Below are 26386 nucleotides of genomic sequence, written 5' to 3'. Positions count from 1 at the left end.
CTAAAATACTGAAACTTCTCCTGCAATAAGCCTTCATCTATTAAGGATATAGATTTTGACTTCCATTTTTGCTCATACTTCAGAATATTTCAATTTAGATTATCTTGTTTGGTGTACTGGTTGAACACTTGACAAGAGTTATTCTCAGTGCTCCTCACAGAAACAAATCATAGCTTATGGGAATTTGCAGTTGTGTAATTTCAGTCCATTTTAATAATTAAGTTGTTATTTCGTGGACTCACTCTTATTAATTTTGTTCTGTTTAGCAGCTGCTGCATACAGCACTAAGTTGGAAATAACATTGTACTGAAAATATAATTTTAAAGAAATTTTATATAATGCTTGTGGCCTCATATTTAACCTTTTTTTCTCCCTCCACTGTCTAGACATGTCAGATACATCAACTAGCAATCTCACTAATTCATTTTATATTCTTTTCCATAGATGCTGTATTATTAATGTAATATTACACTAAAACTCCTAGTTCTCTCTTTAGGTACTCCTACACTCTTAATTAAGGTACATTAGCAGTATTAACTAACACCCAACCACAGTCACATTATACATTTAGAAAGTAACAGTTTTACAGTACTGTATTTTATTCTAGATCTTATCCAGTGTATTACATTTTATATTTATATTAGAATACACACATTCAAGAAACTTACAATAGAATATTATTTCATTGGTCTCTCAGAGGTGATTTATGAAAAAATGAAAAGACAAAAATAGCTTATTCTTAGGTATTATTTTTGAGAATTAACAAACTAGGTTTGAGTAGTTGAGAAGAATAGAGAGTTAAAATTATTTTCATTATTTAAATTCCACCAGGAATTACTGCACAAAATAGTTCCAGATCTCTCATTTCATCACATTTATCATGTTTTCTATTGCAGTTGAGGAAACTAAGTCCAAATAAATGAATAGTTTGTTGAAAGAGATGATGATTCAAAAGCAAACCTGTCATTGAGAAGTCACTGTGACTCTCAGTATATTATCCATAGCTCTTCCTTCAGTGTTCCGTCCTGCTGTTTAGAACTTTTTTTTATGAGATCGTTCATTCATTCATTTGTTCCACAGCTATTTATTGAGGACTTACTATTTTCCAGGCCCTTAGGTGTATAAGACACAAAGAAAAAGAAGACATTAGACATAAAGTAATAGGAGAGGTTTTATCTACAATACATTGTGAAATAAAAGCTTAAAGCATTCTAGGTACCTATTAAATCAATAGGGCTCAAAGAGACCATTACTGCATCCAGAATTATATATTTTACTGCCAAACTTGGCTACATTTGTTCTCTGTGGGATATCCTATTCTGCTATTTATGCACAGAACCCAGAGAAAGAACTGTAGGTGCCATTTAATCACATAGGTTTTTCTATGCCTTTCATTTCTTATAGAACCATTGAAATCATTACTGAATAGTTATCTAGTGTCTTCTGTGTCTCTTTCCTGTGAATAGAAGAAATGAAAAGAATAATAGAATGCTAAAAACTGTGCTATAAACAGTCAAGAGCAGTGAACCACCTAGCATTTCTTTCCTTAGAAAATGTAAAAGTAAGCAGACATTAAGTCACAGGTAAATATGAGGCTTCTGGATCATCATTTCAACAGAAGCATGCTTTGATTACTCTAACCAAGTATGGGGAGGAGTGATATGTCTAAATAAAAAACATGAAAAAACACATAAAAAAACCCTAAATAAATAAATAAATTCTGAAACAGCAATACAGAGTCTTTCTGAACCTGTGAACTCATTTTAAGTATCTTTTAATTGTTTCCCTTAGGAAAACCTGTTATATTGGTGTTATTATTTTTTAGCATAGTATAATAATTTTTAATATAGCTGTGAATATAATGCTTATTTGTTCTAATAGTAGCCTTTAAAAATAAGTTTAACATCATAGACTTACATATAACTTATTGTAATAAGTTCTCATTATAAAATTGAATACTTTGTTAATTTTGTTCAAAAAATATATGAAAAGCAAAATAAATAAAAGTAAAATATTTTCCTGAATCTTACCTATCAGGGTAACTAATTTTAAGATTCTGGTTTATTTCTTTTCCATTTTTTTCTTTCTTTTTTTCTGTGAATAGCTTTTGTATAAATGTGAATGAACATCTGGTATATATATACTTGTATTATTTTGATTTTTTAAAATCAATTATACATTTTTCTGATTATTAAAGTATAACATGACCTGACAACAAGTCTGTCAGGTTTTTTTAAAGTGACCCTTCCCCTGTTTTCCAGTGCATTAAAAATCATGATGAGGGATAAAATATAAAGTGAGAAAATTATGAATTCTAGTTGTGCTAAAAAAAAAGAAAAGAAAATATTTTTATCCTCAATTGGATCAGAAACACAAAATAGAAACTGGAACCTAAATGGCAGCCTTACCTGGTGACTGGGCCCAGAAATGGGCAGGATCCATAAGAAAATTGCATCCTTCAAGGTAATGGAATTTAAAAGAGCCCCACTTCAAATGGGAGCCAGAGGTCAGGCCTACTGCTAAAAATGTACAGCCAAGGGTGTTAAATTTCCAGACAATAAAAACAAAGAAGATTGAGGTTTATGATCAGAGAGAGTAAGTAAAGTAGGCTAAAAAGCTAGAGAGACAAAGAAACAATGAATTTTGATTTTTTAAATAAATGTTTCTAGTAAAAATTTGAAGAGAAACCAAAAATTAAAAACACAATTAATATTTTCTAAACCAGTACTGGAAAATAAAAGAATAAAGAGGCAAACCAAAACCAGAAAATAGAAATAATAAAAGACAAAGATGATCATATGGGGTGCAATTTTTAAAAATAGTGCTATATGCTTTATCCAGGAGTCAAACATAAATACAAATGACACAATGGGGTTAAAAAAGATCAAGTTAAGCCAGTCTAAGAAAGGCATTAAAGCAATATCATCAGTCAAAACATAATTGAAAGTTAAAAACATTAAAACTGATCAAGAGAGCTACTACATAACAATTAAGGAATCAAACACAGTATAGAAAGAAGTATAAGGTCACACAATTTTTCACACGTTTTTCACATACTACATTGCCTTGAAATATTAAAAGCCAAAACTGATAGGAGTTCAAAGAAAAACTGAATTCCACAATTTGTGCAAGATTTGAATATACCATATTTCACTGAGAATTTTGAAAAAAGAAGAAACATAAGAACATACTATGTTGAATAATACATCAATCATGATTTAATAGACATATCTAGAACTGTGTACACATCAATAGAGAATGAATATATTCTTTTCTCACATATGTAAATTACTTAGAAAAGCCGACTACTTACTAGGTCACAGAGATGGTCAACGTATCAGATAATCAAGTCCTGATGTCAGGTTATAACGTAATGAAATTATGAATTAATAATAAATAATAATAAATCATACTGTATTTGAAAAAGTTTTTTTCTATATATTGGGTGGTTTACAAATGACAAATATATGTGTGTAGTTCTGAATTAAAACCTGATACAATGCATAATTTTATAAGGGAAATACTAATAATTTCCCCCATTTTGCCTCACCCAAATGTGCCTACTTCCTAACCTACTTTCATGTAAACAATGCTGACAGCTCAGTTTATATCTTTTAGCATACAAGCTAAGAAAAGCATGTATATGTATATACATATGGGTTTCATTTCTTTTTACCAAAATAGAATCATGCCATACCTATTAGTTTGCAACTTTTTTTCTTTCATTGTATCCATTCATAGGGATTGTCTTGTCTGTGAGCAAGGTTATCCTTTTTTCTATTGTTAATTAACTGTAGAAACTTGCAGAAAATTTATTTCCCATGCAGTCGTATGGTGTTACAAGGCCAGCATGCATAAGTTCCAGTGGACCAAGGAAGGGCTGAGATTTTCCTGAAATTACGGTTTCCCCATTTCCCTCATCTCATCTCCTTTTCCACCTTGCACACAATGACTGAAACAGTAAAGAAAAAAAAAGAGAGATTGGAATATGATATACTACAAACTTTATGATAATAGTAATTGTAATTTACTGTGGCAGAGCAAACTGAAAAAAGATGTTCGCTGTCTAAAAAATTTTTTGAAGACCATAAAGTGGAAAATAAGAGGTACATTCAGCAACTGCATAGTAAATTTGATAAGATTATTCTCAACAGTAAAAAGAGAATCAATGAAAATAATTTGCTTAAAATTAGAACTAAATGCCCCACAAAACATTTTAAAACATTTTTTAGCAGGATCCAAACTTATAATTTAAATTTATGCAATACCTTTGACTTTCCTATTAATGATATTGAGTCAGGGAACTTACTTAACTTGGGTAGACATAATATTGAAACTGAAATTATTTTATTTTGAAATTAAATCAATTCTAAAAGCAATGAAACAATTCTGTCAATGTGAATGCAAATACTAAAGGAAAATAATTTTTTGCTACTCAATTCAATTATTTGAAAACTTTTAAGCATGTTTAGAACAACTTTGTTTTTAGTGGAATCTATTTTTCCAACTTTAATTTTACAAAATCTAAATAAGATCATGTATTTCCAATGAAAGTTTACTGCCTGAATTCACATGCTGAAAGTGTAATTATACTCCAGCTTATGAAGGCATAGTATACATAAAGGAACATAAAATATTTTATTAGTAATTTAAATGATAACATCCTGGATAAATTGAGTTAAATGATATATTATTAAAATTAATTTATTTTTACAAATTTTTTACACGTGGCTACTAGCAAATTGAAAATTACATATGTAGCTCACATTATATTTCTCTTAGATAATGCTAGTGTAGAGAAATAAAGTAATTCAGTCTTTCCTCTAGCATCATTGATCAAAATTAGGGTTTTTTTTTAAATTGGTTTGTAGAAATTTCTTTTCGGCCTCATAATCTGTTACTGGTACTGCCATTCTAAAAATTTTTAGGATTGTTGTCAAATTTGATAAAACTCTTCTTTCATATCTAAGATATAAGATTTGGAAGAACTTTCCATGCGCTAACTCCTGTACATATCACATTTTTCTGGTACACAAATATTTCTAGGTCACACTCATATCTCAACATCACTCATATTGTAGTAGTGCTCTAAACCTTATGATTACATACTAAGCGAGTTGGCACAAGAGGTGGTAGAGAAAATTTCCAGATGCCATTTTAACATCTGGATTATATGAGGAAGTGACTTAAACCTTGCAAATATGTCCCACTAAACCCAAACTAAATGTATCCCAAACTCATCTTCTCCTTAGTCAGTTTAAAAAAAAAAAACTGTCTCCAGCCATTTTAATACTACCCCAAACAAGGAGAAGTATGAAGCAAGGAAACTGGAATTGGAAAAAATTTGAAGAGATCTTAACTTATTACAATTAAAATATTTTACTTTTTATAAAATTTACTAAGACTTTTCCAGAGACCCGCCCAGCATCTTGGGACAGACCCATAAAAGTTTGGGATACTGAAGTTTAAACTTCGGTCTTTGCCTCTGAGCGTAAACCTTTTGTTTTACAAAAAAGGAAAGCCATATATATTTTTGCACATACTATTTTTCTCATTCAACAGTATTTCAAATGACTTCCTTGAAGTCAGCTGGTATCACTACAATTCATTCTTTTAAAGATTGCAAAATATTTGATGGTATTATGTATCATGATTTATTCCACTTTGGTTGAAGAGCCTTCACTTCATTTTGTATTATTTTCCCACTATTAACAAAAGAACAACAAACATCATGGTGTACCTGTCTTACTGGAGGTGCTTTTATTTCTATGATATAAATTTCAGTGGGAGTCACATATAAAGATCATACATCCTACTTTCCCTGAGTGTTCCCTTTTATGCTTGTTGACCTGGCATAACTGTTACTAGCGCTCCCTTTCACTGCCAAAAGTGTCCCAGTAGGGATAATAACTGTGTGCATACCCTAGTGAAAGGATGGATATGTATATTTTAATATATTTAATATCACTGGGCGCTTTTTATGTGCCATACATTGCTTTAAGCACTTTACATGTATTATCTCATTTAGTTTCCACAAATATCCTATTATTTTTATTTTACAGATAAGGAAACTGAGGCACAGAGAAATTAAGTAACTTACCCAAGTTCACATTTCTAGTAAGTGTGGAGTCATGATTTAAACCCCACAGCCTGGCTCCAGAGTAGGGTGACTAACCAAGCCCCAGGACTGAAGGGGTTCCCAGGATATAGGACTTCCAGGTTTAAAACTGAGAAAGAACCTAGCAAACCAAGGTAAGTTGTCTGTGTCATTAAGAGGCACTGATCTTAATGCTGTTGCTTTCCAAAATGGCTGTATCCATTTCTGTTGCCATCAGTAGTTTGAGAGTAGCTTTTTCCTGTAGGACTGTGGATATTAAGTCTCTAAGATAACTCCCAATTATCCCACCTCCTAGTATCTATGCCCTTGTGTTGCCCCTTTCCCTTGATGTAGACTGGACCTAGTGACTTGCTTCTATTGATTAGAATATGGCAAAAATATTTTAATCACATCCAGGATCAGATTACAAAAAAAGCTCTGGCTTCCATCATGCTAGCTTTCTCTTGCTCTCTGGCTTATTCACCACAATGAATGGGATCATCCCATTGTGAGCCTCTGTGGAGAGACCCACGTGTCAAGGAACTAAGAGGAGCTTTTAGTCAACAGCCAACATGAAACTAAGGCCCTCAGTCCAACAGCTCATGAAAATCCAGTACTGCCAACGACCTTGTGAGTGAAGCCAACTGCTCCTAGTCAAACTCAAATGAAACCATAGACCCAGCTGACATCTTAATTGCAGCCATCTGTGTTTTTGTTGGGGGATACTTCTTTCCATACATATTTAATGTAACAACTGTTATGCCCGATTTTATCTATTTATATACACACACACACATATGCATGAGCGTGAACGTACCTTATGGTAACTACAAACAAAAATCTACAATAGGTACCCCAAAAACAAAGAGAAAAAACCCCAAACATAACACTAAAGAAAACCACCAAACCACAAGGAAAAAGGCCAAGAATCGAAGAAAAGAGAAGAGCTACAAAAACAACCAGAAAACAATGAACAAAATGGCCCTAAGTACATACCTATCCATAAATACTTTAAATGGACCAAATGCTCCCATCAAAAGATATAGGGTGGCCAAATGGTTTAAAACTAACAAACAGGATCAATCTATGTGCTTCCTGTAAGAGATTCACTTCAGATCTAAAGGTACGTATAGACTGAAAGTGAAGGCATGGGAAAAGGTATTTCCATGCAAATGGAAAAAAACAGAAAGCTGGAGCAGCAATATTTATTATCACATCAGTCAGATTGGCTATTTTTAAAAGGACAAAAAAAAAAAAAAAAAAAAAATAAAAGGACAAAAAACTGTTGCAAGGATGTGGAATAAAAGGAACCCTTGTGCACTGCTGATGGGAATGTCAATTGGTGCAGCCACTCTAGAAAACAGTATGGAGGTTCCTCAAAAAATGCAAAGTAGAACTATCATGCAATCTAGCAATTCCATATCAGGATATTTGTACAAAGAAAATGAAAATACCAATTTGAATGGGTATTTGCACCCCTATGTTCACTGTAGTATTTATTATTTACAATAGCCAAGATACGGAGGCAACCCAAGCGTCTGTCTATAGGTGAATTGATAAAAATGTATGGTGACAGTTTGGAAATAGATTTACTATGAGGATCATTTCATAATACGTAAAAATATTAAATAACTTCAATGTATACCTGAAACTGATAGGATATTGTATGTCAGCTATACTTTAATTAAAAAAAAAAAAAAGGCTGGGTTTCAGGTTAGGTTTGTTGTTTTATGATGCCCCCACTTGTTGGTATTTCCTCCATTAATATCCTATTCAAACTGAACTCTTTACTTGACAAATGTGCCTAATTCTTTTCCATTTTCTAACTTTTGCTCATTGTACCTCCAACTCTTGGAGTGCCCTTCCCACTCATTTCTTCATGCATGGAATTTTACTGATCTATCAGAGACCTGCTTAGTCACTGCCTCTGCCATGACACTTTTCTTAAACCCCAGCCACAAGTAATCTCCGCTCTGTTTGTCAGCTACGTAGCAATTAGCACAGTCTCTGGTGCACTTTCTTTGCTCAGTACATGCTAGTGAATGATGTTAAAATTCCACTCTGTAGCATTGCGTGTGGATTATTTTGTATTCATAGAATACTTTTAAAAGCTCACATAAGCTAGATTTTCTTCTAAGCTTGTTGTTTTAGAGGAAATGGACAGTCATAATGCATAAGCTAATGTGTAGTCAGAGAAGCTGACTAGAAGATAAGTCTCTTATTTCTATCTGAAATTGCAAGTATATTTAGAAATTTTCTCTAAGCAGTTTTTACATACCTCATTTCCTTTTTGTCAGCAATGTTTTGTAGCTGCAGGTGTAAAAAATGTAGGTTGACCACATAAAACCGTCTTGGACACAGGCTGTCATTTTGCAGATTCCACTGGATAATAGGTATTTTTAAAATAATAAAGGGTATTTAAAATATGCTTCTCTTTTGGATTTTCTCAAAAAAAAAAAAAAAAAGACCATTGATTACAAAAGCCAGATCACATTTCTCCATGTAATTAAGGGCATTTTTGATGTTTGCCATTGCCATACAGGTTTTGCTTTATTCACTTTATTTCATTTAGTATTTTTAAAGGCATTGAGCTAAGAAATGTGGAGGGGATGAGGGAAATATAAGTGTCTGCAAAAACATAACCGCGTCTGGAAGAGATAATGAACAACGCAAGGTAGTATAAAATCAAATTATCAGTGTAATGGTACAGATCTCGGATTCAGAAGATGGAGACAGTTATAATCTTTTCTAAATAATTTAGTACTTGATTACCCATTGTCTTGTACTATGTATTAAATTACTTATAAGAAACATTCAAAAAGCTTTTGCCTTACAGTCTGCATAAAGTACCCCTCGGTTTTTCTGATTTCCAATGGTAGTCCACAGGGCCAGCCCTTGCAGTGAATCATTCCTCAAGGGATCACCTCTTATTCCTGGAATTAAATTCTGTCTCTACCAATTCGTGTGAATAGCTAAAAGATACTGGTCTCAAATTTTATCCAAGTATTCACAGTCTTTACTCTAGATGTATTATCTGCAAAGCATTATTATTATTATTACTATTATTATTATTATTAGTTTTGCTTTTCCTTCTGGATTTTATTTTCTATGTTTTAATTCTGATAATATTTAATTTGATAGGGAAAAATAAAACCCGTGCTTTGTGCCTGATAACATGCTAGATACTTTTCACATGTATTCTCTCATTTTTATCTGTGCACATAAACCACAACTTTCTTCTAGATGGTTATTATTAATCATTCTCATTTTTAAAGTTAAGAAAACTGATGTCCAGAGAGGATAAAATAAATTGTCTAACATTTGAGCAGGCAAGACGTCAGCATCTGGTATTAGAATATAAGTTTGGTTGCTTTTTTGAATTAGAGTTTGCTAAAAGACAAAGAATTAAATATCTTGTGCTAAAAAAAAGTTGAGTAACAAGTAGCACAGAATTGAAGATGAGACAGAAAATAGAAGAAAATACCATGAGTGAGAGACCCAGAAACAGACACATGAAGGCTTCAGATAATCGAATTGTCAGGCATAGATTTTAAAAAAACAACTGTGTTGCTATGCTCTTTTCCACCAAATACAAGCAAGCTTGAAATTGTTAAGAAACTGAAAAATGCCAACTGGTGACATTGTATATTTGAAAAGGAAGCAAATAAAATTTTAGAATGGTAAAGTATAAGTGAAATTAAGAAGATGATTTGATAGACTAGACACTGCTGAGGAAAGAGCCCATAAACTGGATAAATGAGTATTAAAAACTATTCAGAATGCAACACAGAGAAACAATAATTTGAAAACTGCAACAGAGTATAAATAATGAGAATAAGGCCTCTAACATTTTTTCACTGGAGTCCAATAAATATTAGCTATTATTATTATTACTGTGTCACTTCTTGCTTAAAAATTTTCAATATTTCCCACTGCCTACAGAATTAAATATATACTTGTATACTAATAAAACTTCCTTCTACTTAAACTTAGCCTCAGCTTTTCCCTAACACAAGATAACAGCTTTGTCTTTGCTCTTTTTACCTCCATGCCCTTCCTTAGGTTTTTATGTTCCGTCTAATCTTTCTTGCCCGAAAATGGAAACCTTTCACAGGCCTCTCTTCTTTCCCAGCCATGGTCTGGTGATTGTTTCCCCTCTTGGTGTATCATTGTGCTGCCTTTATTATCAGATCTTAAGTCATATTGCATTATACTTTGTCTATGTGTCTGATGTCACATTTGATTGTATACGTCTTGAGGGCATGGATTTTTAGACATTTTATCAAAATTTATATTTTTTCAAAGCAGTTTCAGTTTCCCAGAAAAATGGAGCAGAAGGTATAGAGGTTTATTTCTCTCATGCCCCACACCCACACAGGCACACCCTCCCACCCCCACTATCACATTACCCGCTGTGGTGGTACACTTGTTATGGTCAGCAAGCCAACATTGACCTGCTGTTATCATCCATTGTCCATGGTTTATGCAAGGGTTCACTCCGGATGCTGCACATGCGATGAGCTTAGACAAATGTATAATGACATGGATGCACCAACACTCCCGTACAGAAGAGTTTTACTGCTGTAAAAATCCTCTGTGCTCCATCGATTCATCCTTCCTTACCTTCCACTCTCTGCCTAGAGGTTCTTTTTAATTTATCCTTAGAACATAACATACTACTTGACACATAGTTGCCCCCAAATAAATGTTTTTAGATTATATGGTTGAAAGAATGAAAGGGAGGGACAAATGGGAGAGAACTGGGGCTTCTTTTAATTGTCTTGCTGACTGATATTTTATCTCTGTTTCAATATTTACTCAAAACAATTCTATCCTAGTCAGAAGAACACCTAACGTGACCATCTTTCAAAACTCTGCATATTCTTGAGACACTAATTCAAATCTCATCTTATCCATTAAACCTGAGTCAGGAGTGAACTCTGGGTACTTTTAAGACATACTTAATAAATGATCTATCTCATTCAATGCGTCACATTTGTATTTTTCTGTTGTTGTTTTATAAGCCTATCTCTGGACTCCCCAGTGTAACTGACTTATATTTTATATGATGGGTAGAGTTTTTATCCCCTCGCTTTGAATAAGCAAGAGGTGTTTTCATGAATTATTACTTTTTACTTGGGATTGTAGACAATGGCCATGGAACAGAGAAACCTGCTAATCTATAAAGAATTCACGGTCTTAGTTTCCTTTGCATGAGTTCAACTGTCTAGGACAGAAAATTATTGGGAACTAATGAAAACAATTTTTTTTTGTTTTTTTTAAATTTCTTTTTGTTTGTTTTAGATTTGAACTTGCAAGAGTCTCCATACAAAGCTGTAGAGGATTGCCAAATTATCATTAAAATAATATAATTTCCGTGGGCTAGCAAGAGTTATTTATAGAATTTTCCATCCTTTTCCAAGTATATTAAACATTCCAAAACTGCATCTTTTTTGTTATTTAGTTTTGATAAAAATTTAAGAAGAACATTTTATGCATGTTGCTGGTTTTAATAAAGTCATCACTTTATTTCTCCTCCAACCCTTAATACTAAACATAATGGAGAGATTTTTGAAATTTCATTCAAGTAGTTTGTTTAAGAAGATGTGCTTATCTGGCTGTGATAGTTTTGTGTCAGTCTACATTGCAAAACTATTGTGCACAAATGTCAATTTTTCCTCAGGTTAATTCACTGGGATGCTTCTTAACAGTTTGATGGATTTCTGGGAAAAGTGATTTGAAGAAGCTTGAATTTGGGTTTTATGACTCAGGGAGATACAAAACTTCCACTTCAATAAAGATCAAAACCCATTTGAAAGATTATGGGGAAAACTTAGCCCAATCATATAAAAAATCATATTCATCTTAATTAAGATGAAGTTTGGGCAATTTGTATAATGTAGTCTTGATAGCTGTGTTGGGTGATCCATCATTAGGAATTAATAATAGTATTCTTCCTTCTTGGAATAATACTACAGAGTATAGTCACCATTCCAAAAGAAAGCAAAGCATTCAATGAACATTATCCTTAAAATATACTTCTGTGCATATTCTTCACTATGATCCTGTAATTGTTACCAGTTTTTAAGTTGAAATCTCAATTTGTGTTGACTAAAGTGATTTCAAGTCTTGAAAGGTAAACTGAGTGATTAGGTTTATGGCAGTTTTATTTTTATTCACAGATAATGCATCTGAGGTAGCAATTACTGCTCCAGGAAATAGTAACCATAGAAACAGCTCGACAGGCCCAACACCTGACTGCTCACCTCCATCCCCTGACACTGCCCTCAAAAATATTGTAAAAGTAATTCGACCTCAGGTAAGTGCCCAGAATGACATCATCTGCAGTAGTGTATATTGTTTTTGAATCATTGCATGTATACTCCTTATATTGCAATGCCTAGAACATTTTATGATCTGCAAGTACATTAAAAAATTTTTTTTTTGCAAATACATTTTTAGATTAAAAGGAAAGACTTAGAGAAGGATGTTTCCCTCCTTGGAAACATCCAAGGAAACATCCTTCCTTGTTTCCAAGGAACATCCTTCCTTGGAAAATTCATTATTTTTGGAATAATGAATTTGTATACTACATGAGAAAAACAAGTGAAACTTAGAGAAATGGCTATTTTACATCATTTCCCTTCACGTTTTGATAATCATGCTCCAATTATTGAGCTGTTACATGTTTTCTGAGTTTTCCTGCTACTTTTGTCTTCATTTTCCTGGACATGTTGCATTATTTGTGATCACTTCTCTATCTTCCAAACCAAGTTGTTTTGATAGTTTTCTTTAAATTCTCTATTCCTTATGGTTTACAACTAATTTTGTCTGTGTTTGATAGTGCATCTCTTGTTGCTCCTTATTTGTCTCCAGTGCTCACTTTCTTCTAGCTTGTCTCCCTCTACCTTTTGTTCTTTTTTTTTCAACTTCTCTCACTTGTTTGTATGGGTTTCTTTCTCTCCCCTCTCCTCTTTCAGTTGGATTTCCCAGTAGGCGGTTTGCAGGCAAGCTTTAGAAATATCATTGGAACAAGCTGTTCTGTGATATTTCATTGAAAATAGCACTTATAAAGCTGTTTGCATTACATTTTTGCCAACAGATGGACTCAGAACATGGAATTGGTGGTGTTCTCAACCTGGCTCATTCTGAATGGGCCTCACAAAATCCAAGAGAGGGGGACTTTGGATCCAATCAATGCCATTCACCATCTACTTAGATATATAGTATGAACAAATCCTTGAGCCAATTTGCAAGAGAAATGTCTCTTTTTAGGACTGTTTTGGTCTAAATGAGCAATGATTTGCTTAATATCTTCAATATGATTTATTTTAGTTTATTTTCATTATAATCATCCTCATGAATAAAATGGTATTTTAACTTCATATATTCACTGTAGCTTATAGAACACTTTCACATAAACTGTTTCATTTAACCTTCATTAATTTCAAGGGAATGTCATAGTGTTATGGATAAGGATATTGACACTCTAAAGGGGTGAACTTGTACAACCGATTCAAAGTTCCTTCTCTTTTTTTTCTCAATGTAATAGTTGCCTCTTCCAGTCCTGCTCAGATCTTCTTGCGTTTGTACAACATCTTAATGAGGATGGAGCTCAGGTTCATTCAGGCAAGATAACATTTCACGCAGTGTCCCAACTACTGGAGGAGGAAATGTCTTCATAGATCCCTTCTTTCTTTTCAGAAAAAATTGATCTAGTTCATTTGCTTCAAGAAATAAACCTCACTACAGCCAGATTTAGATGCTAAATGTCACATTTGTCTTCACTGGTTCTCTCATTATATGAAGGTGTTTCTGGTGTTACTGTGCAGTCATTACATTTTCAGCATTTTTAATTACTTAGGTAGGAGGTTATCTTATATATAAATGAGTGTGACGTCCATTACTAAACACATTTTTATATCAACGTAAATTATCTAATGTAAATGCATTTAGTCACCCAATGAATAAAACGCAAATTTCTTTCTTTCTGTGTATGTGTAATCTAATAAACTCTAAGAGATCTTACTCTATAAATTCTTCTTTGTATTCTCTGTCATATTTTTATTTTAGTTTATTTTGGTAAATTGAAAAAAGTAGCAGTGGCCAAAAATTCCATTTTGACTTGATTACTTGGTTTTGTCGTTATTAAATGTTTATGAAGGCAACTCATTCCACCTTCTTTTCTTAAATGTTGTAATGATGATTTAGGAAGGGAAAAAATTAAGTGAGAAAGTCAGGAAACTAGGGTGATGGTATTTAAATTTGAGCCAATGCAGCCTGTTAGTATATATGTAATAGGACAGTAGCAGCTAAGGTGTGTACTTGGAAAAGAATATAACCTCAGTTGGGTTACTCTTCCTTTCACCTCAGAGACTTTGGTGCTTTACCTATTTCTTCTTAAGAGTTCTGATCTTCTGGACTCCATATTCATTGTAAAAAGCAGAGAATAGAAAATTCAAGTGGAGGCACCTGGGTGGCTCAGTCGGTTAGGCATCTGCCTTGGCTCAGGTCATGATCCTAGGGTCCTGGGATGCCAGTGTCGGTATCCAACTCCTTGCTCAGTGGGAAGCCTGTTCCTCCTTCCCACTTGTGCTCTGTCTTGCTGTCTTTCACTATCTCTCTCTTTCTCTCTCAAATAAATAAATTTTTTAAAAAGTTCAAATGGAAGTAATTATGAGGGATTTTAAGTAGGACATGTGATTTCAGAAAAAGGCTTGGAGACTAGAGGGTGTGGACGGGGGACAGCTAGATGGAAAAAGTAGTGGACTCCCTGGTGTGTTCTGACAAGTCACAGGTGTGTCAGGGATGGAACACTGTCAAGAGTTTACTGTTCCAAAGAAAAGATAATTATTGGCTAGCTTATATGAGAGCCCATATTTTTGATCACAGGTTTAATCCTCTAAAGTATTTGCTAATTCTGGCTTTATGTGTGGAAATGCAAGAAATGTGAAGTTAGGTTGACTTGCAGTATTCAAACTTTTTTTTTTCATTTACTAATTAGACATTAATAACATGGTTGAAATTATTGTTTCACTCTTAAAACTGGTGATGAGCCTTGGAAATAAAAGTATAAGAACAACTCTTATCCATGAATTTACATTTATTTGCCCAGGTATTAGCAGATGTGTTCAGTCTTATTGTGAGAAGAATGACCTAGAATAGATGAGAGATGAAAACAAAACTTTCATCTCATTCAGTGGAGACTTCTTAGACCAAGTTACTTCTCCTTGCCTCATATGCATGTCTTAATGTAATATACTTTTTTTCATAACTCTACCTGTAAATGGAGAATATCCCTTATAACCAAGGAGTCCTTGCTGTCACAATGAGGTAGGCCTGATTACACCTTGCATGTGTTTCTGATTAGTGTGTTAATAACTTGGAAGTTACCAACTTGTGGTGCTTTGTTAAGTTTGATTTTATTTAGCATATTTACTAACTCACTAAGTCACAGCTGTTAGTCCTGTATCTTGCGTTTGATCTTTTTACCTTTGCTCCTTTGGGCTCTTTCATGTCTCAAAATTCTCCAGATTGTGAAGCATTCTATTTTCAATTCACAGAGGCTGAAATATTTATATGCTACTGGTAAACCTTTGTTTCTCTCCAGTATATTGACCCAAAAGGCTGAGTTTCTCTACTTAGATGAATTTACAAGGCTGGGTTTATTTACATATGCTGGAAAATAAAATTATTTTGAAACTTGAGAAAGTACTTCTAAATACTTGAAAAATTATTACTGTTGAATAAATTTTAAGTAAGTCTGTTGAAACACCAAGTTTTCTTCTTTCTACTAATCATATGCTACCTGTAATAAGTTTTTGGGTTTTTTTAAGGTTTTTGTGGTGAAACATCTTTTTCCCCCTAACTGAAGAATAAAACACAATTTGATGAATTTTGACTATTTGTATATGTAAGTGTAACCACTACTCAAGGCAAGATATTAAAACATTATCATCATCCCAGAAAGTTGTTTCAATCAACTATACCCAGTCCCACCTTAGAATAACTCCTTTCTGATTATCATCACCATAGGTTAGGATTGTCTATTCTTAGACTTTATATAAATGGAATCCTACAATGTATGTGTGTTTTATGTATGTCAGTGTCTAACTTCTTTCACTCAACATAGTGTTTTTGGGATTTGCTCATATTGTTCTTTTTTGCTGAACAGTATTCTCCTAGAGCAATATAGTACAATTTATCTCTTTTCCTGTGGATAAATATTTGTGTTTTTCTGCTCTTTACTATTTTGAATGAAAATGTTGTGAATACTAACATTTACATCTTTTATAGCTATGTATTTTCATATAGATACCAAAGAGTAGAATTGTTGGGTCATAGATAGAAGAGTAAATAACTTTATAAGAAACTTCCTTAAAATTTTCCAGAGTAGTTGTCCCATTTTATAATCCCCAACAGAAATGTGTGAGAATTTTAGTTTCTCTACCTTCTCTCAAACATTTGGTGACTTTTAAATTTTTTTTAGTTTAGCCATTCTTATGGGAGTGAAAAGATTTCTCATTAGAGTTTTAATTTGCATTTTTCTGATGACTAATAATGTTGAGCACCTTTTCCTGTGGCTATTGCCCATTCTTAGATCTTTTGAGGCATGCCTATGCAAGTCTTTATAATGCAGTTGTTTAATTTCCCACTTGTTGATTTGTCCTGTAATTCCTAGAGATATGGGTCCTTATCAGGTTTCTGTACTGTAAATATTTTTCCTCAGTGTGTGGTTTGTCTAAATATCTTTAATGGTGACATTGGTGAACAGAATGTTTTAATTCTGGTGATAGCCAGTGTATCAATTTTTTTTTCTTTCATAGTTTGTGCTTTTTGTTTCTTGTCCAGGTTGTGAATATATATATATATATATATATATACACACACATTTTTTTTTAATAAAAGCTTTCTGGTTCTTGCTTTTATATTTAGTTCTATGATCCATCTCAAATTGTTGTGTGGTGTGAGGTAGGAGTTGAGATTATTTTTTTCCCTACATGGAAAAAAGACTTTCCTGTCCTCATTGAATTGATTTAATACTTTAGTATTGTTTATTACTTTCACTTTCCAATTGTTTGTTGTCAATATATAGAAATGCAATTGAATTTTGTATTATCCTTTTATCGTGCCAGCTGGATAATTTCATTTTAAAAGTTTAGTTTTTAAAAAGAAATACATTTCTTAGAGTTTTGTCTGTCATTGAGATTAATGACAGTTTTACCTCTTTTCTAGTCTTTATATCTTTTGTTTCTTTTCCTTACTGCTGTGCCTATAGTGCAATGGTGTATAGAAGTGGTAAATCCAAAAATCCTTGCCTTATTTTCTAGCTTTGAGGGAAACCATTCAGTATTAAGCATAATATCAATTATAAATTTTTATATGTACCATTCTACTCCTAGTTTGCTGAGTTTTTAGCATAAAAGGGTGTTGATTTTTTTTTAACTTTTTCTATATATATTTAGCTAATCATATCATTTTTTTCTCCTTTTTTCTGTTGATGTAATAAGTTAATTGTTTTATTATAAATGTTAATTCAACTTTGCGTTTCTGGGATAAATACCACTTGGTTATGATGTTTTATACTTTTTCTGTGGTATTTGATTCAAAAGGCAATTTGGATAAAGCTTTAGTGTGTAGAGAGATGGATTAGATGTAAGGGAGTCAAAGATGACTAATGATTTGAGCCCAGTTGGCTGGGATTTTGAAATGATATAGGTATAGGAAAGACTTGAGCAAAAGTTCATTTTGATGAAGGAGAAAGATGATAAATTTGGCTTTGTAAACATATTGAGTGTGGGGTATGATATACAAATTAGGAATACTGGAGTGGAGCTCTGATGAGAGAATTGGAGCTTAAGGTGAAGATTTTATAGTCAGTTATAGAATTTGATGGTGAAAGGAAATAGTACCAAAGATAGGGTGCTAGGAAATATTTACACTTAAGCAATATAATATTTGTCGAACACCTAATATATTTAATTTTCATAGTATTTTAGAATTGATATTATTATTTTAATTTTATAGATGAAGAAATTGAGAAGGGAGAAGTTTAATAACTTCACATATACTTCAGGAAGGCCTTAGTAAGAGAGAAGGAGCACTGAGAGATATAAAAAAGACAAAACATTACCATGAATATAAAGGGAAAAAAGAAAGTTGAAGAAGAGATTAGTCAAATTGTCAAAAATCATAGAGTGATGATGTAAAAGACAGATCGAAATGTCACTTTATTTGGTGGTTTTGAGGGCAAAGGCCTTCAAGAATGCAGAAAAGGTAGAAGCTTAAAATGGGGATTGTTGAAGAGTTGGGGAAAAAGCAATGCGTTGATTGCAGATTATTCTTTTGAATAGTTTGGTGGTAAAAGGAAAGAAAGTAATATGGCAGTGTGTTGAAGGAAAGGCAAAGTTGAGGAAAGAGTTTTTCTTTTATTTTGGATGCAGGAAATTAAACTTGGTTGTAGAAAATGGGAAAGAGGAAACTAAAAGTTAATTGGAGAGATAGAAGTGATAAGGACTGAAATGTTAAATTTTATAATAGGAGGAGTGACTAAATGCAATTAGCTTCAAACTTCAAATATTCTTGGCATTACTGGATGCAGGAGATACTTTGGGTAAAGCATTAGTTGTTAGAGTACTGGATTCTTGAGCTGTGCTCTTGGTGGTGGTTTTAGTCAGATGATTTTTTTCCCCGCTTCTTTCTTCTGTTTTATGACACATATCAAGTGTAAAATGACAGAAGAGGGTGTTCAGGAAATGGCCCTAGGTGAAGGCAGAGAAAGAGTCTATTGTTAGCACAATATTAGAAATCCTCAAAACATGTACTTAATATTGAACATTATAATAACATTTTAGTGAAGGTAAGTAGATGTTAACAGGAAGTCAACCTGAAAAATAGGAAAGTTCTGATATCTTGAAGTGTCCCTGGTACTATCCAGATCTTACCTCATAGTTTAAATTCTATCCCTCATACTTTAAATTCCATCCTAAGTGGAATTCAACACAATGAAATGACTGCAGGGTGCATTCTTTTGCAGCTAGTGAGGGACCCTATCAAAAAGAAGCAAACAGGCCATAGAGGTAAAGAAAAGAAAAAGTCAAGGGGCCAGTTATTCTTTTTTTTTTTTAATTTTTTTTTATTATTTATTTATGATAGTCATACAGAGAGAGAGAGAGAGGCAGAGACACAGGCAGAGGGAGAAGCAGGCTCCATGCACCGGGAGCCCGACGTGGGACACGATCCCAGGTCTCCAGGATCGCGCCCTGGGCCAAAGGCAGGCGCCAAACCGCTGGGCCACCCAGGGATCCCCTCTTTTTTTTTTTTTAATAATAAATTTATTTTTTATTGATGTTCAATTTGGCAACATACAGAATAACACCCAGTGCTCATACCGTCAAGCGCCCCCCTCAGTGCCCGTCACCCATTCGCCCTCACCTCCCGCCCTCCTCCCCCTCCACCACCCCTAGTTCGTTTCCCAGAGTTAGGAGTCTTCCATGTTCTGTCTCCCTTTCTGATATTTCCCACACATTTCTTCTCCCTTCCCTTATATTCCCTTTCACTGTTATTTATATTCTCCAAATGAATGAGAACATATAATGTTTGTCCTTCTCTGATTGACTTATTTCACTCAGCATAATACCCTCCAGTTCCATCCACGTCGAAGCAAATGGTGGGTATTTGTCGTTTCTAATGAATGAGTAATATTCCATTGTATACATAAACCACATCTTCTTTATCCATTCATCTTTCGATGGACACCGAGGCTCCTTCCACAGTTTGGCTATTGTGGACATTGCTGCTAGAAACATCGGGGTGCAGGTGTCCCGGCGTTTCATTGCATCTGTATCTTTGGGGTAAATCCCCAACGGTGCAATTGCTGGGTCGTAGGGCAGGTCACATTCCCACCAACAGTGTAAGAGGGTTCCCTTTTCTCCACATCCTCTCCAACATTTGTGGTTTCCTGCCTTGTTAATTTTCCCCATTCCCACTGCTGTGAGGTGGTATCTTATTGTGATTTTGATTTGTATTTCCCTGATGACAAGTGATGCAGAGCATTTTCTCATGTGCATGTTGGCCATGTCTATGTCTTCCTCTGTGAGATTTCTGTTCATGTCTTTTGGGGCCAGTTATTCTAACGAGACTGAGGAAGATAGATTTGAAAAAGATGAACTGCTTCTGAATTCCTACCCATGATGGACCCTGTTTAGATCAGGTGATAATTCAACTGAAGAAAATAAATATTTTGGATATTCTTCTGGATTTTGTGTGGGCTTAATGAGCTAATAATAAGTTAATGATAAACCATGCTATCTCTCTTCAATTATGGGGTTGCATAAAAACCTTGCCAAATCTAGAATAACATTTTACTGGGCACTGTAGGGTTATAGAATACATATGCTAAATTTTAAAATTAGAAATGAGAGTGGGTATGTAAAGAGCAGAGGCATGTAACTCAGAAAGAGTACAAAACATTGTATTGGGTTGCCACAAAAATAGATAAGGAATAAAGAGATCTTCAAAGAGATAATCTTTTCAAAATATATTTTTTATTATTGAGTATTGAGCCATTTATTTTTATTAGTGAGTCTGTGTTCATTTATTTCTTCTAAAAACTCTGCAAGGTAGGTACTGTTTTCTTTATTTCACTGATTGGGGCTGAGACTTAGAAGGTTGAATAATTCACAGTGTTACATAGCCAGTGACTGGAAGAGCTCTGGTCTCCTCACTCCAGTAGCCTGTTAATGTTAACTAGCTCATTGGGGAGAAAATAATCAAGGTGAAATATTGATATTCCAAAGGGTTTATGAAGTTTAGGACGAGAATAATAGATTGGAAAAAGGAAGAAGAGCAGAAACATAGATGGCAACAGTTTGTACCCCAAAATTGGGAAGCAAAGAAGACTATATTCAATAATTAGGAGTCTTGCCACCAAAGGCAAGTGAATAAAGGTTAAAAGTACAAATATAAGAACATAATCTTAGATGAAACAAAGAACAATTTGGAAAGGGGGAAGAGATTAAGAGAGAAGTCTGTGGCCCTGACAATTGACCAGTAGCCCTTGACAAATTAGGATTTCCTGGGAAGCTTTAAATAAATAAATAAATAAATAAATAAATAAATAAATAAATAAATAAAAAGTCTAGGCCTAACCCCAGAAGCAATTAAATCAATAACTCTAGAGGCAAATATTTTTTAATCTGGTATTCTTGTATAGGCTATAGACGGTCCATGAAACTCATGGAATCATATGCAAAATTTTGCTTGTAGGTGACTTTTTCTGGGGATTAAATTCTAGTCATACCTATGTCATAGACCTACCCTCTGTGTAACCTTTATGACCTTCAATTTGTCAGTTAAGTGAGAGTGGTATTTGCCTTACATGGCTACCTAGTAAAACTCAAATAAGATAAAATGTGTCGTAGTGTGGTGTAAATTGTAAAGCTATAGGGTGACCCATTTTGTTATCATAGTGGTGATTAAATCATGTTTGCCCACATTTGAAATACAACCTTTGAGGGACAATCTTCCTACTCCTATGGTCTCATCTACAAGTAGGTCTGATGATAGCAACCTTGGTTTCAACACATGTATGTGAGAGCCTTTTAAAGTTTCTCAAATCATTTGAATCTACCTAGGATGATGCTGGCTAAATATGGGGTGATCACTACCTCCAGCATTTCATTTTTTAGAGTTCTGCTTAAGAGAGCCATAGAAAGTATAGACTCCTGAGATTTAGGGTAGGCAGTCGGGATAAGAATGCATGGATGAAATATATTCTCTGGGGAAAATTTCCTTAAAAAATAAAATATCTGCCAGATAGTAGCATTGGTATAACTGCCTTAAATGTCTTAAGTAGCAGACTAGAATTTGAAATCTAGTCTCATCTCTCCTATTAGGTCTCCTGTTAATGACTTGCCCTGGGTAAAGTTAAAAGCCCCCAGTTACCTCTGCCTTTAAATTCATGGAAACCTATTTGACCACATAATGAATAGTATATCTAATGTATACAACTGAAGCTGATCACTTCAATTTCCTAACAACTGAAGCTGATCACTTCAATTTCCTAACCTGGTGTTTTCTAATATTGTGGAATTTAGCTGTGAAAGCACCACAGAGTACTTTGTTGCTTTATTTATTCATTAATTTAATAGATATAGTTGAGTGCTTACTGTATGCTGAGTGTCTTAAGTGGAGATTTGAATATGAAAATGATGTAAAGGAATGGTGAATCAATTGAGGGAGACTGTATTCTAAACAGATAATGCTTGGAATTCACTGAATGCTCCTGGGGCTCATTCTCCGACCTTTTCTCTTCTCAGTCTACTCCCACTCTCTATGTACCCACATCCAGTTCCAGAGCTTTAAATACTATCTATATGTGGATGACTCCTAAATTTCTATCTCCAGCTTCAACCACTTTCCTGAACTCTTGGCCCATATCCAGCCAGCTACTCTAAATCTTAGTTGATTAAAGAATATTTTAAGCTTAGCATGTGTAGCATTAAACTTTGCATTTCACTTAATGGCAGTCCGGGCTAAACGAATTGACTCCATCCTTGATTCTTTTCTTTCTCTCACATCCCCATATCCAATCCAACAGAAAACCCTCTATACCTATTCCTAAAGTGTGGCACAGGACCCCCTGGCAGTTTCCCAGACCCTTTCAGAAGTTCTATGAGGTCAAAACTATCTTCATAATAATACAGAGACATTTTGCTTTTTTCACTCTTATTTGTAAGTGAGTGCTCCATAGAGTTTTCCATTGTTGCACCATGACATGCAGTGGCATCACGGCTCTGATGTCTAATGAAATGTCTACTTTTATATTCTTAGGTTTTAAAAGTATCTCGAGGGGATCCCTGGGTGGCGCAGCGGTTTGGCGCCTGCCTTTGGCCCAGGGCGCGATCCTGGAGACCCGGGATCGAATCCCACGTCGGGCTCCCGGTGCATGGAGCCTGCTTCTGTCTCTGCCTCTCTCTCTCTCTCTCTCTCTCTCTCTGTGTGTGACTATCATAAATAAATAAAAATTAAAAAAAAAAAAAAAATAAAAGTATCTCGGGTTTAGTTTTTAATGTATTAAATATTTACAGATATGACCCTCATGAACAAAAACTTTTTAGTATTCTCAATAATTTTTAAAGGTGTGAAAGTGTCCTGAGATCAAAGTTTAAAATTTGCCCTCTGATTTCCCTTTCAAAATATTTCTTGACTTGGGACCCTCTTACCATCTGTTCTCTGTCACTTTCCTATAAACCATTAACATCTCTTGCCTGAATTTTTGAAAAAGTCTCTTTCTTTGAAAAAGTCTCTTTCTTTGAAAAAGTCTCTTTCTTTGAAAAAGTCTCCTATTCCTGGCATTGACTATTGTACCCTTATTGTGCTTTTGCAAATTGGCAGATAGACTTTTATAAATTAGATCATGTTAATTCACCTGCCCGACCTTACAATGTCTCCTCCCCTCAGTCAGTGTAAAGGTGTACAGTACCTTAAATAACTTTATTTAATCTTGTGATCTATCTTCTGCTATTCTCTACCTACTTCATTTTTGCCAGCCTTCCCATCTTGCCTGCATTACCTCGGATAAGCCAAACAGTTCCTGCCTTAGGAATTTTGTTCTCATCATTCACTTGTCTGGAATGTGTTTCTCCCAGAGACTTCATGGCTCATTGTCTTTCTTTGTTCAGGTCTTTCAGATGCCACCTTATCAGAGAGACCTTCTCTGAGCACTGAATATAATAAAGTAGCCATAACTTTACTTTCTGTCTCCTTTATAGCATTTTTCTCCCCTGAATTAGTATTTGTATGTTGGTTGTTCAGTGTCTTCTTCCCCATTTGAATGGATGTTCCATGTTGTATTATGATGATGATTAATTCAGTGTTCAATCCCCGCACCTAGAACAGCACCTGGTATGTAATTGGTGGTCAATAGATATATCTGAATAAATTAAGTGAGTGTGGTTGGGTAAAGGGCAGTGAAAACTATTTTAGGAAGAGGGTACTCAAATCAAACTTATATTTGAATAAGAATTTGTTAAATGAAATGGTAGATATACAGTCCAGGGATAAGGATAGGAGGAGCAAGGCATTTATAATTTTTTTACTTAAAAAAATATTTTATTTATTTTTTCATAAGGGACACAGAGAGAGAGGCAGAGACACAGGCAGAGGGAAAAGCAGGCTCCATGCAGGGAACCCAATGTGGGACTTGATCCAAGGACCCCAGGATCACGACCTGAGCCAAAGGCAGATGCTTAATTGCTGAGCCACCCCGGTGTCCCTATAATGTTTTTTTACTTAATACTATGCCAAATTCACTAGGTATTATAATAAATCAAAAAGTCCCCACCAGATGTTTTACCCCCTTCCCCATAATCGTCATGTCCTAATCTCTCTGGAGCACTCATTCTGAATAACAATCTGGGGGATAAGAGAAGTTTCCATGGTCAAATATGTTGAGGGAGTACAGGGTTAAATACTTTTCTTCACTGAAAGATTCTTTATAGCTTTCCCCTACAACCACCCTGGAAACCCATTAATATTTTTCACAACTAGTGATCCACAAAACACAATTTGGGAAACATGATCTAGGTCATTGGATATACTTCTTTACAACTGACTCTAGCAATTCCATTTTGGTTAGATTTTTCCACTCATTCTGCACAAGTTCATACTGTTGAGAAAGGGAACATGCTGACTCAGCAATAAATATGTGTCGTTCATTTAGCGTGATCAAAGTGATACCTATACACTCTACTTAATCCTCTGAGCAACCATGTGAAATGATAGGACCATTTTGATTCCTATTTCATGTATGAGGAAAAGTAAAGTTAGTACACTGTATATTGTACTGTGTTGAAAAAATGAGTTTTAAATCAATGGTGTTAAATGACTGAAAAACAAGTAATTAGAAGGATCTATATTTTTCACTGTATTTTTCAATATAGAAGGATCTATATTTTCATTCTTACTAAAATACAGTATTATTTTAACACAATTCTATTTTTCATTGATTGAATTTGAGTCAGAAAGTTTGTTTCAATCATTATGTGGGTACTATGAAGTATAAAAAAGTTTACATAGTAGATTTCAGGAGACAAATTAACTACACTTCTTTCTTTCTCTACCACATTCAGAACCAAGTGAGAAATGATTGCAGAAGTTGGGCAGATTAAAATCAAATGTCATAATTTTTTATTATTGCTGATAGAACTGATTGGACAGTGTGATTCTAGATACGTCGCCAAGTGTGCTTGCTATAACTTTGCCCCTAAATTAAACACATATCTACCCCATCACTGGCAAGCTGCAGGATGATTTTGCTATGAAAGAGCAAAGAATGTATACATTATGCTGATATGTTAGGGGAAAGTGCTCTAAGATGAGGCTGGGGAAGATGGGGAACCAAGCAGATCTCAGTATGAATTGTAGATTTTAATCCATGTGCAACTAGAGGCCAGTGAAGAGTTTTAAACAAGGATGTGACGTGATTTGATTTACATTTTAAAAAGATACTCTGACTAGAGAATACTTTATGTAGAGCAATCAAAAGCAGGGGAAATAATTAGAGTTTTGTGGTTGCCTAAGAGAGAGAGTGCAGTTGTTTAGATCAGGGTGGTAAAGTGAAGGTATAGAGAAGTGGATGGTTTTGAGACACTTTTCAAAGCAGAACCTATGCTACTTACTGTTGAGTTGAATTCAGAGGATATAGGATATAAATCAAGCCTGTCTAGGTTTATGGCTGTAAGAATTATGACATTTACTAAAATGGTGAAACCTAGGGGTTTTTGTATGTTTTGTTTTGGAGTTGCTGGGAATGGGGAGCAAGAATCAAAGTTGTGTTTTGGCTACATAAAATTTGAGGTAAGGAAATACTTCTAGACGGGAAGTAGATGGTTAGATATAAGTGTTTCTAGTCCTTCCACTGTGTACCTTAAGCATTGTATGTATACTTCTATATTATTTTTATATGGATATTGTAAAAGTCTATGCATCAAAAAGATGATAAAATTTTATGGAAAGCATATTAATTGCATTACTCATTATAAAAGCAGAAATTGAAAATGATCCCTAACTAGTCTATAAAATTCCTCTTTAACACCCAGTACTCATCCCATCAAGCACCCCCCTCAGTGCCCGTCACCCAGTCACCCCCACCCCCGCCCACCTCCCCTTCCACCACCCCTAGTTCGTTTCCCAGAGTTAGGAGTCTCTCATGTTCTATCTCCCTTTCTGATATTTCCCACTCATTTGCTCTCCTCTCCCCTTTATTCCCTTTCACTATTTTTTATA

At 34.3% G+C, this 26386-nt stretch overlaps 1 protein-coding gene across 14 annotated transcripts in view; it reads left to right on the top strand.

The window, feature by feature from the left end:
- ANKS1B (ankyrin repeat and sterile alpha motif domain containing 1B) overlaps positions 1-26386 on the top strand; it is a 1057476-nt gene that overhangs the window by 417541 nt on the left and 613549 nt on the right. For all 14 annotated transcript variants that reach the window (XM_038558749.1, XM_038558744.1, XM_038558739.1 and 11 more), the window contains exon 11: positions 12280-12416. In XM_038558749.1, coding sequence (XP_038414677.1) covers positions 12280-12416 — 137 coding nt within the window. The remainder of the gene's footprint in view (positions 1-12279; positions 12417-26386) is intronic.

The sequence above is a fragment of the Canis lupus genome, chromosome 15 (genome assembly GCF_011100685.1).
Source record: "Canis lupus familiaris isolate Mischka breed German Shepherd chromosome 15, alternate assembly UU_Cfam_GSD_1.0, whole genome shotgun sequence".
In the NCBI taxonomy this organism is placed as follows: domain Eukaryota; kingdom Metazoa; phylum Chordata; class Mammalia; order Carnivora; family Canidae; genus Canis; species Canis lupus.
Note: the sequence above shows the minus strand (reverse complement) of the source record. Positions and strands in the feature narration are given on the sequence as shown.